Source organism: Gracilinanus agilis, chromosome 2 (genome assembly GCF_016433145.1).
Source record: "Gracilinanus agilis isolate LMUSP501 chromosome 2, AgileGrace, whole genome shotgun sequence".
Taxonomy (NCBI): domain Eukaryota; kingdom Metazoa; phylum Chordata; class Mammalia; order Didelphimorphia; family Didelphidae; genus Gracilinanus; species Gracilinanus agilis.
The window spans coordinates 123947828-123965410 of NC_058131.1; the positions used below are offsets into that span (position 1 = coordinate 123947828).

Genomic DNA, 17583 nt, shown 5'->3' on the forward strand with positions numbered 1-17583 from the left:
TCTCCTTTGGAGGTTCTCCAGTTTATCAATGTCCTTCTTGAAACATGATGTTACAATATTCCAAATGTGATCTATTATATGTTTAGGACTTTTCCAAAAAGTACTAATATTTCTGTTCTGGTTGTGACTTCTACCAGGTAAATCTGCTTTGTTCCCAACACCCCACCTCCCTCCAGGACTTAAGCTTGAGATATATCAAAATCATACTTAAGTTACAGTGATAGGGGGAAGAAAAACTAATAAGGTGAAATACTGACTGATGTGTGTTGGGAGGAATTAAACAGTGACCAAAGAAATACATTCTTTTGCTTCAGTTTTAAGTTTCTTGATCTCTTTGGAGCCTCTGACACTGTCAAAAACTGCATTTTTGATATTCCCTTTTCTCTGGGTTTTCATGCTGCTTCCTCCCTGGTTTCTCCTACCAGCCTGACTACTTCTTAGTCTCAGCTGCTAGATCTTCATTCATTGCACACCTGGTAGCTATCGATGTTTCCCCTGGCTCTGTTCTGGCTTCTTTTCTCTTTTCTCTATACTATTTCACTTAGTGATCTCATATGTTTCCATGGTTTCAATTATTATTATTATTATTATTTTTTTTAAACCCTTACCTTCCATCTTAGAAACTTAGAAATACTGTGTATTGGTTCCAAGGTAGAAGAATGATAAGGGCTAGGCAATGGGGGTTAAGTGACTTGCCCAAGGTCCCACAGGCAAGAAGTGTCAGGCAAAATTTGAACCTAGGACTTCCCATCTCTAGGCCTGGCTCTAAATCCACTGAACTACCTATCTGTCCTAAATGGATTTCAGTTACAATCTCTGTGCAGATGTTCCTCAGAACTATTTGTCCAGACCTAACCTTTCCCATGAACTTTTCCCTCTGAAGGACAGATGGTTTGTGTTTAAAGAACCTAAAGAATCTAAAGTGATTGAATATCATATTGCTAGATCTCAGCCTTATTGAAAAGGAGTACCTAATGAAATTCTGATTAAGTGAATAATAGATAACCCCTGTCTTGGTACATGATATAAATTCATTGCTGTACTCTGGACTTCTAACTTGTCTCAGAAATCTCTTCATCATGGTAGCCCAATCCAGCCTTAGAATTCTCACACTAAAAATATTCTGAGCCCCTCTTCTTCTGAGTTGGCTGGATCCTCCCAGAACTCCCATTTAAGGAGGGTACCCAGGCCAGCTAGGTCTCATTCTTTTCTAGGCTATATGTACTATACTCTACCAGAAGCCCATTCCATCCCTTGAGGGAAGCAATGATTTTTGGTTGCTGCTATATATATTCCCAACACTTAATACCTAGACTGGCAGATAGTAAACCAAAGCTTAATAAATGCTTTTTGATTGGTTGAGCAGACTCCAATCTTCCATTTCCAATATCCTGTTGGACACCTTGACCTGGGTATCTTGTACACATCTTAAAATAAATATGACCAAAATGTAATTTATCTTTCCCTACCTACATCTTCTCTTTTAAGTTCTCTGTTACTGTAGAGGTTACACAGGCTCATATCTAGGTGACACCTTCCATTCCTCTCTTTCTAAACATCCCTTTCCCCATATCCAATTGGTTGCCAAGTCCTGTCATGTTTACCTTTATAACATATCTCAAATATACTCCCTTCATTCTTCTGATACTGCCAGGTCATCATTACTTCAGACCTGGGCTATTGAAGTAGCCACCTGGCTGGTCTTCCTGTCTCAAGCTTCTCCACATTTCAGGTCATCCTTCTTCACTCAGCTGTCATCTTGAGATCTGACCACATTGCTGTGATATTCAATAAACTCCAAGAGCTCCTTATTACTATAATGTTATTTGGCATTGCAATATGAAAAACAGAATGATTGACAGCTAGCAGTTTGGAACTTAGAATGAACCGAGCTTGCCATGTGCCAGCAAGGGCAAAAGTCAGTTACTGGGAGGGTATTAAAAAGCAGGATTTTGGACCAAAGGAGGTCTCAGTTTTGAGAAGGGATTTTGGTGGGAGGTCTTGGTTGGGTTTGGGTAGGCCAAGATCAACTTAGGATACCAGCAACCAGCACTGATCACTATCATACTCTCAAATCCTGTGTGACTCTATACTGTACATCCTGGTTAACTACTCATCAAGGAGAAGCAATATCAATCACCATCAAACCTGATTCAGGTTAAACAGCCAGGCTTTGCCAGGTTGAATCTGGCAGGCAAAGCCACATCAACTGACAAACTTGAAACCTTGATGACCTTCAATTCCCATAGCATCTGATCATCTATAGCTTAAGCCAAGGATTTCCTTTACCCCTCTCTCCTTCAATTCCATGTTCCCTTTCTCTAAGTTTGTTACCATTAAATCTTAAACTCACTTAGGTGAATGTCATTCTTTACCTTCAGGATTTACAATCATATCCTTGAGTAGTTGAAGAAAGAGGGATTATTTCAACTAAAGTTAAGTCGCAGTCAACTAGCTTTTATCCACATTTTGGGGCCAGGAAAAGCAGTCATAAGAGCTGTGTGATCTAAACCACAGCCTCTTCACTTGACCACTTGTTCTGGGACCATTTGTTTTATTGTTCTGACCACTTGTTTTATTGAAGTTGGGTGTAATAGTTTCTTCACAGATATTCCTGTGGGGTCCTTAGTGTTTCACCACCACAATTTAGTGTTACACCTAGGGATTTCCATACTCACTCAGCTTCAGCTCTCATATCATCAGAGAACCTGAGCCCCTATTATCATATAACATTATGGGCAGCTAGGTAGTAGTGGTGAAAGTGTTGGAATCTATCCAACAGCTTCTTAGGTCTGAGAGGTGCATGGTTTAGGTGAGAAAGAATGAAGCAGATACTGGAGGCTGTCCATTAGCTCATGGCTGCTCTGACCATGCATTGATTCTGAGCTTTATTTATACAATATTCAGAAGCAGTTTACAAAGCACAAAAGAGTTACAGCTGTACAGTCACTCAAGGTTAAAGGGTTACATCATGATTGACACATGGTTTACAAGATTTTCTCCCATATAGATTAAGCCAAATGAGACAAAATTCAAGGTTAGGAATGAGCCTCATTTTATCTAAAAGTTATTTCAAGGAAAAGCTTCTTTAATAAATGATCCTTTAACATTATGGGGTGGAAAGCACCTGGCTGGATGTGAAACTGGTTGCATGCTTTTGACCTTGGCTGTCTAGGAATAGATAGATACAGGGGCAGGCCAGCTTCTACTGATTTCTGCTCTTTTCTCTGAGGAAAAGTTAACGCCTCAACTGCTGGTTTACTATAGAGTACTTAGAAGCTTTCTATAAAACTTGAGGCTGTCTTAGAGAATTAAACTGATATGTTTTCAATAATGAAAAGAGCCATAGAGAGGGGTCAAAGGTTTTTTTTTTTATCTTAGATAAGCCATCCATTGCCTGACCCGAACCTTTCAGGTAAAACAAGTCAATATATGACCCTGTCAGCTATATTGACCTTAATGGGATCCAGATAAAAATACCTATTAGAGACCCTGTTTCTCTCAATGGCTTCCAACAGCGAGAGCTCTGAGCCTGAAGTTCAAAAACACTCTTAGACACTCTCTAGATTATTAGTATGACTCTGAGCCTCAGTTTCCTTACCTGTAAAATGAGGATAATGAGAGTACCAACACATATTGTTGTTTTAAGTGCCAAATGAGATATTTCTAAAGCACTTAGTATAATACCTAGGACATAGCAGGCACTCAGTAAATGCTTCCTTCCTTCCTTCTTCCTTTGGGGACAAATACAAAGTCTTTCATTTAGCTTTTTGAAGTCCTTTATAACCTAGCTCTCTTCTGCCTTTCCAGTCTTTTAACAATTTACTCCTCTACTCCACATTCCAGCATCATTGGTTTCCTTGCTGTTTCTTGCACAAGATACTATTTCTTAAATGTAGGCATTTTCACTGACTATCCACCATGCTTGGAATACTCTCCCTCATCTCTATCTCCTAGATTCCCTGGCTTTCTTCAATTCTCAGGTAAATTCCCATTTTCTGTAAGAAGCCTTTCCTAGTCCTTCTTATTCTTAACGTTTTTCCTTTGAGACTATCCCCAACTTATCTTCTATATTATATTACATCTTATTTACACTTAGCTATTTGCATGTTGTCTTTCCTATAGTGAAGGGTTAAATTTTTGGGGTAGGCGTTTGAACAAAAGTCAGGAGAGCAGTTTCTTAAACACAAAACACTTAGTTTATTATTAGGAAAATATGGATAGGAAATAGGAAGGAGGAAAGTGAAAGTAATCTTACAATAATTTATAACTATGTTCCAGATCTCAATCCTAACTAAATTTCTCTAAAAAACCCTCCATCTATCTGCCTCAGAGGGCAATATCTTCTGCTAGGCCAAAGCCCTCACCTACTTTCCTACTCTCACTATCTAATCATATAACCACTATCTAACTACCTTATCTACCCAAGTTATTAATAATCAATAAGGCTATTGAGGCCTTAATTCCATTCTCTGTCTCCAACCAGAGAGAGTGCTAGCTGCACAACCTCTCCATAGGAGACCCAGAGACAAAAAGCCCTTTCCAAAGGTCTGTCACTCACTAACCATGCTCAGCCACATCCAACTCTCACCAATTGCCAACCTGCACAGCAGGGGGTCTCTAAGAAATCTTATTACTTCTTTGCCTCTTAAATAGAAAAAAGGAGAAATTAATAGAAACCGTCTTAACACTATTCAACTCTAAGGTCCTTGAGAACAAGGTCTTTTTTCTTTTTTTGAGGGGGTTGGGGAAGGTTCTCTCTTTGAACCTCCAGTGCTTAGAACAGTGCCTGGCACATGCTAGGCCTTGAATAATTATTTGTTGACTTAACATGAGAACAATAGTGCAATTTAGATTTGAAGGTTCATTCAAGGCCAAGATTAGGGTTAGGATGAAGATATCTACACTAAATTTGTGATTTACTTTATTTATAAAGTTAAGCTTTGAGAAGCAGGAAGATTCAGGGATTAGAATAATAAGTTAAATTTACAGAGTACTTTAAGATTTAAAAAGCAGAATTAGTATACTCATTTTACAGGCTAGGAAACTGAGGCTCAAGGAGTTTAAATGACTTGGCTAAACTAGTGTCAGAGCCAGAACTCAAAATCAAATGTTCTGACTCCAAGATTTAGGTCTGGTTAGGTACAGAGAGTTAAGAGAGGCAGCTTAGCCTTGGAGGGATGACAGAAGTAACAGGAAATAAGGGCAAGGCAAATATTTTTCTTTATAATTAAAAATCCAACAAAATATAAAAGATATCAGGAATTTCAGGTTATCAAAAGGACTTAATTAGTGAAAATCTAATAGGAGTAACAGAAGTTCAATTTCATATACCATTCACTTTTTATGTTTTTTGAACACTGACATAATTAAGTTCATAATTTAAAAAAAGGAAAAAATAAGTCAGAAAGCAGTGCTTATTCTTTCATGAACATTCATTTTTGGTTGCTTTTCAGTCTTTTGCTCCATCTTCCAGTCCCAACCACGAATTCTGGGATTACCCTAAAGCTCTGTCCTTGACTCTAATCTTTCCCCTCTGTGCTATCTTGATTAGTGAATTACCTCCCAGAGTTAATTTTCACTTATATACAGGTAATTCCCGTATCTTTATGCCCAGCTCTATTCTCTTCCTCAGCTCATCCCACATCATCAGTTTTGGACATCTCAAATTGGATGTCCCATTGGCATCTCCAACTCAGTGTGCTCAAAACAGAAATTATCTTTCTCCCTCAAACCTTCTGTTTCCCATTTTTGAGGGCATCATCATTTTACTAGTCACCCAGTCTCACAGCCAGTGTCATCCTCAATTCCTCAGTCATTGTCACCTCACACTTTGGATTTGTTGTCAGATTTTGTCATTTTTATCTTCATGGCTCTTATACTTCCCCTATTTCCACTGACACTTTTGTGTAAGCCCTTATTTACCTCTTGCCTAAGCAGTTTGTAAGAAGGAAAAAAAATAATCTCATTATGAAATTGCAACAGCCACCTTTCCAGCCTTGCTCCCCCCCTTAAACCCTATCTGAATATTGGTTCCAAGGCAGAAGACTGGTAAAGGCTAGGCTAGGCAATTATGGTTGTGACTTGCCCAAGGTCACACAGCTAGGAAGTGTCTGAGGCCAGATTTGAGCCCTGGACTCTCCATCTACAGATCCGACTCTCTATGCTCAGAGCCCCCACAGTAGTTTTCTAATTTGTCTTCCTGTCAAGTCTCTTCCAATTTATCTTTTACTCAGTTTCCACAGTGATTTTCCTAAGAAGTAAGCCCGACCTTGTCACTAATTTCAATGGTTTTATATTATCCCCAGGATCAAATATAAACCTTTATAGTCTTATACTCCATTCTTCTCCACTGACTACAATCCAGTGACATCAGACTACTTATTGTTCCTTATACAGAACACTTCATATCCTTTGTTCTTTCCATTGGCTGTCCCCTATGCCTGGAACATTCTTCCTCTTTACTTCTAATTTCCATTTTCTTTGATTTTTTTTTTTAGCTCAGCTCCAATAAATCCTTTCCATCTAAGATTAATTTACATTGTTTATCTTATCTTATATCTCTTTCTTGAATGTTGTCTTCCCTTTGAATCTGAGTTACTTGAGAGGAAGGCCCATAGTACCTAGCACATAGCAAACACATTTTTATTTGTTGACTGAATAACTATTTCAAGGCTTCTGACATGGACATTCTGTAAGAATCCGCTTAATCAAAGTCTCTAGATTGTGGGCTACTATACAATATTTTCCAACAGAAAAGTCCTACATCTCTTGCCCATGTAGATATCTCTGCAATGTTAGCTCTCTTTGTAGGGAGAGATCCTGCAAGAGAAAATGAGGAATATTATAGGGAAAGATAATTCTTGTGAGGAGTGTGGGAGAATGATGGGAGATAGGACAAAGAGGGGAGGGATGAAAAAAATTGGAAATGATTTTCAAGAGTCAAACTAATATACACTAAAGAAATGTGGTTCTTTTTTTATTTTTAAACCCTTAACTTCTGTGTATTGGCTCTTAGGTGGAAGAGTGGTAAGGGTGGGCAATGGGGGTCAAATGACTTGCCCAGGGTCACACAGCTGGGAAGTGTCTGAGGCCAGATTTGAACCTAGGACCTCCTGTCTCTAGGCCTGAATCTCAATTCACTGAGCTACCCAGCTGCCCCAAGAAATGTGGTTCTGACAGAGGTAGGCACCAAACCAATAAGCAATGAGTTTTAAAAGTGAAAATCTTTTAATTGAAATAAGTTGCATAAAGCAATTTTTAAGTTACAGTTTACATTTGTATAGTATTTTGAGGTCTATAAAACACTTTGCTCATTAAAAATCTGTGGATAGGAGGATTATTATCCATATTTTACTGGTGAGGAAATTAAGGCTTGGATTTTTAAGTTACTTGCTTTAAGGTACACAGTTTGTAAATGCTGATACATTTTTGACAAAGTCTGCCATAACTAAGATCTGAAATCATGGATTCTGATTAGAGCCTAGAGTACTTTCTATCTTCCTACCTTTGCAAACTGCCTTGAATTTTAAATCTTAGCTCCTATCACTAGAATGTGCATCACCTCCCTAAAACGAGTAATTTATTCAGTTAATTTCCCATCTCTACTGAGTCAGTACTCCCTATATTCTTTTAAAAATTTTTATTGATTTATTCATTTATTTTTAAGTATTTTTCCATGGTTACATGATTCATGTTCTTTCCTTCCCCTTTTCCCTTCCAAAGCCAACAAGCAATTCCACTGTATTACATTATTAGTACTCCCTATATTCTGAGATAACATTTTTTATTTATGAGAACCATAAAAATGAAAGTTACCTTTCCTCATTATGTTATCACTAGATTATTCCTGATACTCACTGCCTGATTCCATATTGACCCTTTTTTCTACCTTTATCTTAATTCAGTTTTTGCTTGACTTAGAATAAGTAATGAGCTCAAAGCAGCTAGGTGGCAAGATGGATAGATTGCCTGGCCTGAAATCAGGAAGACTCATCTTTCTGAGTTTAACTTTGGCCTCAGACACTTAGTTTTGTGCCCTTGGGCAAGTCACTTAACCCTGCCTCAATTTCCTCATCTATAAAAGGAGCTGGAGCATGAAATGGCAAACCACTCTGGCATCTCTGCTAAAAAATGGGGTTACGAACATGACTGAAAATGCCTGAGCATCATTATCAGTGAGTTCAAGTTTGTATTACAGAAAGAAAAGGGAATGAGGAAGCGAAGATGAACTTCCCGTGAAGATGTCAATATAAATGGCCAGAGAGGGTAGCTAAGACTATTAAAGATACAACTGATTCTTCATTATTGAGATATCACAGTTTCTGAATAGAAGGAATATCAGTGGCAATCTAGTCCAAACTCTATCAAAAAAACATTTTTTATCTAACATATACCTCACACAAGTGACCCACCAGCCTTCCCTCAGAGACCTCAAGTCATGGACAGTGTCACATTATCCCAAGCAGTTAATTTCATTTTCAGAAAGCTGTCATTGTCAAAACTTTTCCCTCAGACCTACATTTGGCACTTATATTGATTTCTTCAGGATCAGCCCTCTCTGTCCAAAAGAGTCTAATCCCTTTTCTTAAAAATGAAAAATAAAAAAAAATTTCCTAAAAATTCTCTTTCCTTCCATCTTTAGAATCAATACTGTGTATTGATTCCAAGGCAGAAGAGCATTAAAAGCTAGACAATTGGGTTAGTTAAGCTTGAAGAGCTCAAAAGATTTTGTTTCCCTTCTAAAGTTATTGTTTCTCATTTCTATTCTAAGTATCCCCATTTCCTTTAACCAATAATAGAATGCCTTCAAGCCTCCTCATCATCCTGGTTGCCCATCTCTGGCTGTTGTCCAGTTTATCAATGATCTTCCAGAAATGCAATGCTCCAAACTGTCTATGCCATAGTCGGTCTGAGCAGGGCTTAGGACAGCAGGACAATCAGCTTATTCATGAAATCTCTGCCTCTTTATCATGCAGCTAAGAAGCCATTGACTTCTTTGGGTTGCCATATCAAACTGCTAACTCATTCTAAGCTGGTTGCTCAGTCTCCAATTGACATTTCTAGGCTTTCAGCTTCTACATTGGTCATTTGTACTTCTCAGAGGTAGAGATGGGAGTAGAGAAGAGTTGAAGTTTTGTGTTTTGTGTTTCATTAGAATTTCTGACATCATAAAGAAGTTGGATATTACGGCTAGAGTAATTTTTTGGATTTCCCCTGCCTGCCCCAATTATCAGTGTAATTTCCCTCTTCATGGATAAATGAGAACTAGCTGTCATCCTGAATATGTGATGAGACAATCAGAAAGCCGTTTGTTCTCTTTAATAGATAAATCTATATATGGGGAAGAGCCAATAAGCCTGGAACAATACTGACCCCCCCCCCAATACCACACAAACTTTGTATATTTTATTACTGAAGCTAAAAGGTACAGAGGCAGTACAAGAGAGCCAACCTTGATGCCAGGTTGACAGGGGTTCAAGACTTGCCACTGTCACTAACTATGACTGTTAACACTTAACATCTCAGTGTTCTAGTCAACTCTCTAAGCCTATTTAAATGCAGATATATTATTAGATATTTGAAAAGAAAAGCAAATTGTATATAATAGATTTGCAGTTACACATAAAATCTTTTCTCTGACCCATTACGTATAAAGAAATGCTTACTTTATTTGGTATTTGTAAAATTCAGAATTAAAAAAAAAGAATTAGTTGCAGAGAAGGTACAAAGTCAGCCTACATTGGCAAGTTTCCTAACTGGGAATTCTCTGTATCAAGAAAATCACAGTCCCTATGTCCAGTTCCTGTACCTAACCTTATAAAAGAAATTAAATGTATTTTTTCCATCTAATATAGATAGAAAAGCAAGTTTAAATTGCATATATTAATATAAAATTTTACAGTGATGACTATGAAGAATATGGATGTAAACAGCTTTATATGGGACAAAGAATGAGCTGGTTATAGTATTTAGCACAGTAGCTGGCATACAGTAAATGATTAATAAATGCTTATTGTCCTATTGGCTTAATGTAACCATTTAGAAATCTCTAAGAGGGTAATAAGCTAGTCTAAATTTAGACTAATGCTTTTGTAAAGTGCATCTCTACTGAGTACAGATGATTCATTGGGAAGATTCTAATCCACAGTTGTCTCCTTTGTGATAGCCATATACTCACAAATGGAACTTGAAGTTTATCTTGATATTTTTTGTTGCAGACAAAATTTGTCTAAGATCAAATGGGAAATACCAAACAGTCCAGTTGAAACTGAGGTCTCACATTGGTAAATTATGCACAGTTTTGTCCTTTGTGACAAATAGACTAGTTATGTTTACTTTAAATAATATAATTCTAATATATAAATTAAAATATTAGGAGGTTTGATATATAAATGATAGTGACCAAGTTTGATAGTGCCAGGATTAGGGTCAAATTATCAGTCTGTATCAAAAGAAATGTTTCAAATATATTTGGTACTACATGTACCATATGGTCTTAGGGCCCAAATATCAAGTTAGACCTTGAAGTCCTTAAAACTTGAGGGTGAAAGATGTTTCCAGGTTTGCCTCATCCAGGTCTGGAGTCAGGGAAAAATAGGCACGAAAGATTCTGATTGTGTATTACTTTTAAGTTTTACGTTTTCTTCTCATTTTCTGGCTTCAAAAAATAAAAACATAGCTCTTAAAATTTGTAGGTAAGTTTTATGCTTCTGGGTCAGACAAAAGCCTTGATAGGATCTTCTCTGGAATGATACCAAAGCATTTGCTTTTCAATCTGTATAAAAATTGCTTTACTTCATCTATCTTCTTTGTCTACCTTAGTGCTGAAATCAAATGTTAGGCCATAACGTTCAGGTTCAAGGAATCCCACCTTAGAAAATGCTTCATGGAAGAAGGGAATGTGCTTGGGCTTGTTTCAAACAAGATGTAGATTCAATTGACCAGTAACAAAAGAGGGAGGGAGAGATGTCGCTAGAGACTTAACATGGGAAATATTCTAGTATCTACACTGTATTTGTTATATTATTCTGTCAGGAAGGATCAAAGGATAAAAAAAACCCCAAGTGCCCCCAAAACAAAGATGTGGTTGTCCTGTTGCAAAGAGCAATCAAGTCACTCCTGACCGCCTGTTAATTTGTGGAAGAGATCTTCATCAAGTGTTTCATTTTGGTCTTTTGAGCGAGTAGATAAGAAGATATAGCCACCGATATATTCATGTACGATCTTGCAATCTGCACTTAGGCAGGTGAAAGCAATAGACACATTTTGATCAAACTCTATGGTAACCTGGAAAAAAAATTCAGAGCACAAGTAAGAAAAAAATTTATATACACAGATAGGCAATCATATATTATAATTTAACATGGTCTTAGTGATATATAGACTAGTTCCTTGTGAAGTAGTCGACAATTCAAGAACTAGATTAATTTAGTTAAAAAAAAAGGGACAAAGAAATTGCTTATTTGGTGCCCTCTTGTGGTAGCAACTTTCATAGAAATACATTCTGAAAGTTATCTGGAATAGACAATTCTAAAGTCGACCTTTAATCAACATTTGCTGATTAAATGATACTAGATGTAAACATTGCCCAAATGACCCCTATATAACAGGGCAACTCATGAATGAAGGACATCTTCTCTTCACAGGGGAGAAATTTATTTCATAATTAATAAAGGGCAAGAGATATTTTGAAAATTTTAACAATGACAGAGAACATTTAAGAAAGACTACTTGGTATAAGTTTGTCATTTCTGAGATTATTATAATGGAGATCTGGAGAAATTATGAGGCTTGCTTGGCACATATGTGCTTAATAAATATTTTTTGATTGACTGTCAAAGATTATATAGCAACATAATAGGGATTCAGTGCTCCCACCACATCAGGCTCACAGATTTCTGTTAGAAGAATGAAATTTTTTTTTACAAAGTTATTCAAGGACACAGGGAGATCATTATATGAAATCTTGGTCAGTGATAGTATCTTAAAAAATCATTTCTACCAATCAAAGGCAAAGGCTTGGAAAGAAAAAGAAAATCCACATCTATTTGAAAGGTGGACAGCTATTAAGAAGAAGGTGTTCGGGGTAATTAGGTGGCTCAGGGGTCTGAGGGCTAGGTCTAGAGATAGGAGGTCCTGAGTTCAAATTTGATCTCAGACATTTCCTGCCTATGGGACCTTGGGCAATTCACTTAACCTGCATTGCCTAGCCCTTATCGCACTTCTGCCTTGGAACAGATGATTGATTCTAAGATGGAAAGTAAAGGTTTAAATTAAAAAAAAAAAAAGAAGAAGATGGTGTCATGAGAATAGAATTTGGATTTCTAGATTCAAGTTTTAAATATTGTAATGATAAACTGTCAACGAATAGAACTAATGTATTTGTATATTGCCTTCCAAACTACAATGTTTAATTCTCTGAATAACAAATCTCAGAATGCCAGTATGTGGGTTGAAATTAATGTATTATTCTCAGTGTATTAGTTAACATAGCAATAAGAGCAGATCAATATCCACAGAAAACTTCTCCTATAGGGGAAACTAGGAGCCCTTCAAGGAAGAGACTGAGGGATCCTGTTTCTGGCATGGAGCTATGGAGGACCTTTTGGCTAAAATGGGACAGAGACTAGCCACTCTAATGAAGCATATAGGAAGACCTCTCCACCCTTCTACTTTTAAAATAAGCATTAGTTTACAGCTTAGCTCTCTCCTCCTTTTTAGTAACAATAATATCCTCAAATGAAGTACCTTTGTAAGTCTAAAATGTAGATCCCCTTGGAAAGGGAATGGTGATTCCTCTAAATAGAGGAAGATAGACCCTCTTCCAAAGTGCTTAGAAATAAACTCCTGTAGTTTTGAAGCCTGAACTATTCACCTGTGGATAAGATCTCATTTTAAACAGCCTTCTAGCTTTCCCCTTTTCCCTTCCTTCAACTGCACCTCTTGAAATACGAACACCTTTCCCCCTCTTTTTTTGTCATTAATCACAAGCTTTAATTTGGCTGGAGGTGCCTGAACTGCCGCTCCCTCTCCCCTGAGAAACTCATGACCCTGATTCTTCTATAACTCCCTCCCTCCTTTATCTGACAGATACCAGAACATGGCATAAATTGTCCTGGATTGAAGTACTTTGTAGAAGAAATGTTCGGACCCTGAACTTTAACTGTTCCTAAATTGTTAATTTAAAGGATGTTCCCCAGGAAGCCAGGATGTGAGGCAGGATGATTGTCTCAAAGTAAGAGGAAACATTTTGAAATGATATGACATGCATTGTACTGGCTCTTCCCTACAAATTGGAATAGATTCTCTCTGTATGTGGGCACTTGTCTCTCTGAGAAGTGTCACTATTGTTCTTTTCCCTTCCTCTGCACCACTTCCCCCTCAAAAAGGAATTCAAAAATCAAATAAGAGATGTGGAAGAAAAATGAGAAAAACAAATGAAAGTGATGCAAAAAGAAAATAACAGCTTAAAAAAAGCAAAATTCATCAAGTAGAAAAAGAGGCATAGAAATACAATGAAAAAAGAGTTACTTAAAAAACAGAATTGACCTATTAGAAAAAGAGGTTAAAAATCCTATAAAGAAAAGAGTTTCATGAAAAGTAGAATTGACCAAGTGTAAAAGGAGGATCAAAAGGTCACATAAGAAGATCATAATTTAAAAATTAGAATTGGCCAAACAGAAGCTAATGACTTCATGAGACATCAAGAAACAATAAAACAAAATCAAAAGAATGAAAAAATAGAAAATATGAAATATTTCATTGAAAAAAACAACTGACATGGAAAACAGATTCAGGAGAGATAATCTAAGAATTATTGGACTACCTGAAAATCATAATAAGAAAGGCTAGATAGCATATTACAAGAAATTATCAAAGAAAAATGCTCTGATATCCTAGAACAAGAGGGTAAAATAGAAATTGAAAGAATCCACAGATCACCTCCTGCAATAAATCCCCAAATGACAATTCCCAGGAATATTATAGCCAAGTTTAAGAGCTCCCAGGCCACAGAGAAAATACTATGAGTAGCTGGAAGGAAACAATTCAAATATCATTGAGCTCCAGTTAGGATTACATAGGATCTGTCAGCTTCTACACTGAAGGATAGGAAGCATTGAAATATGATATTCTGGAGGGCAAGGGAACTGGGTTCAAAACCAAGAATCACCTACCCATGAAAACTGACTATATTTTCTTTCAGAAGAAAAAAATGCTCATTTCATAAAATAGAAGATTTCTAAGTATTCCTGAAAAAAAGACTAGACCTAAGCAGAAAATTAGGTGTCTAAATACAAAATGCAAGAGGAGCAAAAAAAGGTAAATAAGAGTGAAAACCATTTTAGACAGAGAGGATGGTAGTAAGTTGTTTAGGATGATATGCAAAAAAAATCAAGGGGTAAAAAAGAGGATTACAATGAGAGGAAAAGAAAGAGAGAGGTAAAATAGGGTAAAATATATCACATAAAGATGTGTAGGGAAAAAAGAACTATTACAGAGGAGGGAAGAATAAGAATGGTGATGGGCAATATAATACTTATACTTTAGTGTATAGAATTCTTACCCTATGGAAGTAGAAGGGGAATAAAAAAAGGTGGTGGTGGGGTGGGGAGTGATTATAAGAGAGGGGGATAAGGGAACTAATTAAAAGCAAAACACTTGTGTGGAAGAACAGAGTGAAAGGAGAAAGGGCAGGATTAAAGGGGAAAATAAGAGAAGAGAATACATGGAAAGTAATCATTACTGAATGTAAGTGGAATGAACTCACTTATAAAACAGAAGGAGACAGCATAGTGAATTAAAAACCAGAATTCTACAATATGTTGTTAATAAGAAACATTTAAGGTAGGGAGACACACAAAGTAAAGATAAGGGGAAAAAGTGGAATCTATTGGGCTTCAACTGAGATTAAAAAAAGCAGGAGTAGTAATCATGATCTCAGACAAAGATAAAGCAAAAACAGATCTGATAAGAGATAAGGGAGATAATTACATCTTGATAAAAAGTAATATAGACAATGAAGTAGTATAAATACTTAACATATATGCATCAAGTGGTATAGTCTCCAAACTTTTAAAAGAGAAATTAAAGGACCTTAAGGACAGTAAAACTATAGTAATGAGGGACCTCAACCTTCCTTTATCAGAACTAGATAAACCTAATAAAAAAATAAACAATAAATAAGTAAAGGTAGTAAATGAAATTTTAGAAGTTAGATTTAATAGAGATCTAGAAAAAATTAAATGGGCATAAAAGGGAATATACCTTCTTTTTAGTAACATATGGTACATATGTAAAAATGGACCACATACTAGTGCATAAAAACTTCACAACCAAATGCAGAAAAGCAGAAATAATAAATGCAACCTTTTCAGATCATAATGCATTAAAATTTAAAATCAATAATGGTTCTTGGAAAGGTAAATTAAAAATTAATTGGATACTAAATAATCTAATTCTTCAAAAAGGATAGATAAAAGAACAATCATAGAAACAATCACTGATTTCATTAAAGAGAATGATGATGAGGAGACGTTTCAAAATTTATGGGATACAACCAAAGTAGTACTGAAGGGAAATTTTATATCTCTGAATGCTTATATCAATCAAACAGAGAAAATGCAGATCAATGAATTGGGCATACAACTAAACCAGAAAAAGAACAAATTTTAAACCTCCAATTAAAGACTAAATTGGAAGTCCTAAAAATCAAAGGAGAAATTAATCAAATTGAAAATAAAAGAACTTTTGAACTAATAAATAAGATGAGTTGGTTCTATGAAAAAACAAATAAAATGGAGTATTGGTTAATTTGATTTAAAAAAGGAAAGAAGAGAATCAAATTATTAGTATTAAAAAAGAAATGGGTGAAGTCATCTCTAATGAAGAAGAAATTAAAATAATCATTAGGAGCTATTTTGCCCAATTATATGATAATAAATCTGACAATCTAGGTGAAATGGATGAATATTAAACAAAAATATAATTTCTCAGGTTAACAAGAGGAAATAGAGTACTTAAATAATCCCATCTCAGAAAAAGAAATTGATCAAGCCATCAATGAACTCTCTAAGAAAAAATAACAGGGCCAGGAGGATTCAAGTGAATTATATTAAACAACAACAACAACCAAAAAAAAAACTCAAGGAGAAATTATTCTCAAAGGGAGAAAAAAAAGTGATCAGAGTTATAAAGTAGAAATGGAATGTGGAAGTCCAGGAACTCCTTTAATCAACTTAGATTTTTTTACAAAGACACATACAGCAAATGGAAATAGGGAGATGCAGGAAGTCTACTTTTTAAATTTATTTAAACTACATGAGAAAAGTTAAGTTAAAAATGCATTCCCTTCTGGGGGAGCTGGGTAGCTCGGTGGATTTAGAGCCAGGTCTAGAGACAGGAGGTCCTAGACTCAAATCTGGATCAGATATTTCCTAGCTGTATGACCCTGGGCAAGTCACTTAACTCCCACTGTCTAGCCCTTACCACTCTTCTGCCTTAGCACCAACATCCAGTATTGATTCTAAGGTGGAAGGTAAGGATTAAAAAAAAATGTATTCCCTTAAATTGACTTCTGATGCTGGTACCCAAGAATAGATAATGTGAAATACCATTATCCTTAAATATCTAAATAAAAACTTATATTAAGGTGAGCTAGATGGTGTAATGGATAGAGTGCCTGACTTGGGAGTCATGATGACTTGCGTATGAATTCTGCCTTAGACACATACTAGTTGTGTGACCCTGGGAAAGTGAGTCTTTCCTCATCTGTAAACTGGGAATAATAGCACCTGCCTCATAGATGCTTGTGTGGAATGAATGAGATAATAAATTTAAAGACTTTGCAAATATTGTAGAGCTATAGACATAGAGCTAAAGGAAAGATGGGCAGTGGAAACTTAAGTTCAAAGCAAGAAAAAGTTATATTAAGTGAATATGGAGCCTGTTTCTTCCTACGTTATATACCAAAGGTTTTTTTTTTAAATTTTTAAAATCTCATGTTTTTGCATACTAACATTTCTAGGACACCTGTGTCATCAGGAAGAATATAAAAATGTTGCATTATGCCATAAAATAATATCAAAAAGAGCTGAAACTAGCAAAGAAACCAAAGGACAACAAAGATTTTTTTTGTTTTTTGGAGTTAGTTGGTGAAAAAAAGAAAATCAAGGAAAGGAATAACCAAGATTGTTCAGGATAAATGAGAGGATAACAATTTATAAAAAAGAGAAGGCTGAATTCCTCATCTTTTCTCTATTTTCTCTACCAATGTTTTTTTAAAAACTGAACAAAAATGGCCTCAGAGGGTATAACCAGGAATAATGGGTGGAGAATGCAAAGATGATTTAAGACTTGATGACAGAGATAAATCCTAACAAATTGTCTTATTCTAACTGTATTGGGCAGACTTAAGTGCTTAGTGGGGTTTCCCTCCTTGGAGATCTTCAAATAGAGGTTGGAAGGTCATTTATCTGGTAAGTTACAGTGGGGTTTCCTCAAGGTATGGATTGGTCTAGATGACAGTTTAGGCCCTTTCCAACTAAAATCCTTTGATTCTTTAAATGCAACCCAACATATTTA

At 36.0% G+C, this 17583-nt stretch overlaps 1 protein-coding gene across 1 annotated transcript in view; it reads right to left on the bottom strand.

The window, feature by feature from the left end:
• Positions 1–10383: 10383 nt before the first annotated feature.
• Positions 10384–17583, bottom strand: part of FERMT1 (FERM domain containing kindlin 1) — a 63550-nt gene continuing 56350 nt past the window's right edge. The window contains exon 15 of the mRNA XM_044663398.1: positions 10384–11289. Within this exon, the coding sequence (XP_044519333.1) occupies positions 11116–11289 (174 nt within the window). The 3' untranslated portion in view covers positions 10384–11115. The remainder of the gene's footprint in view (positions 11290–17583) is intronic.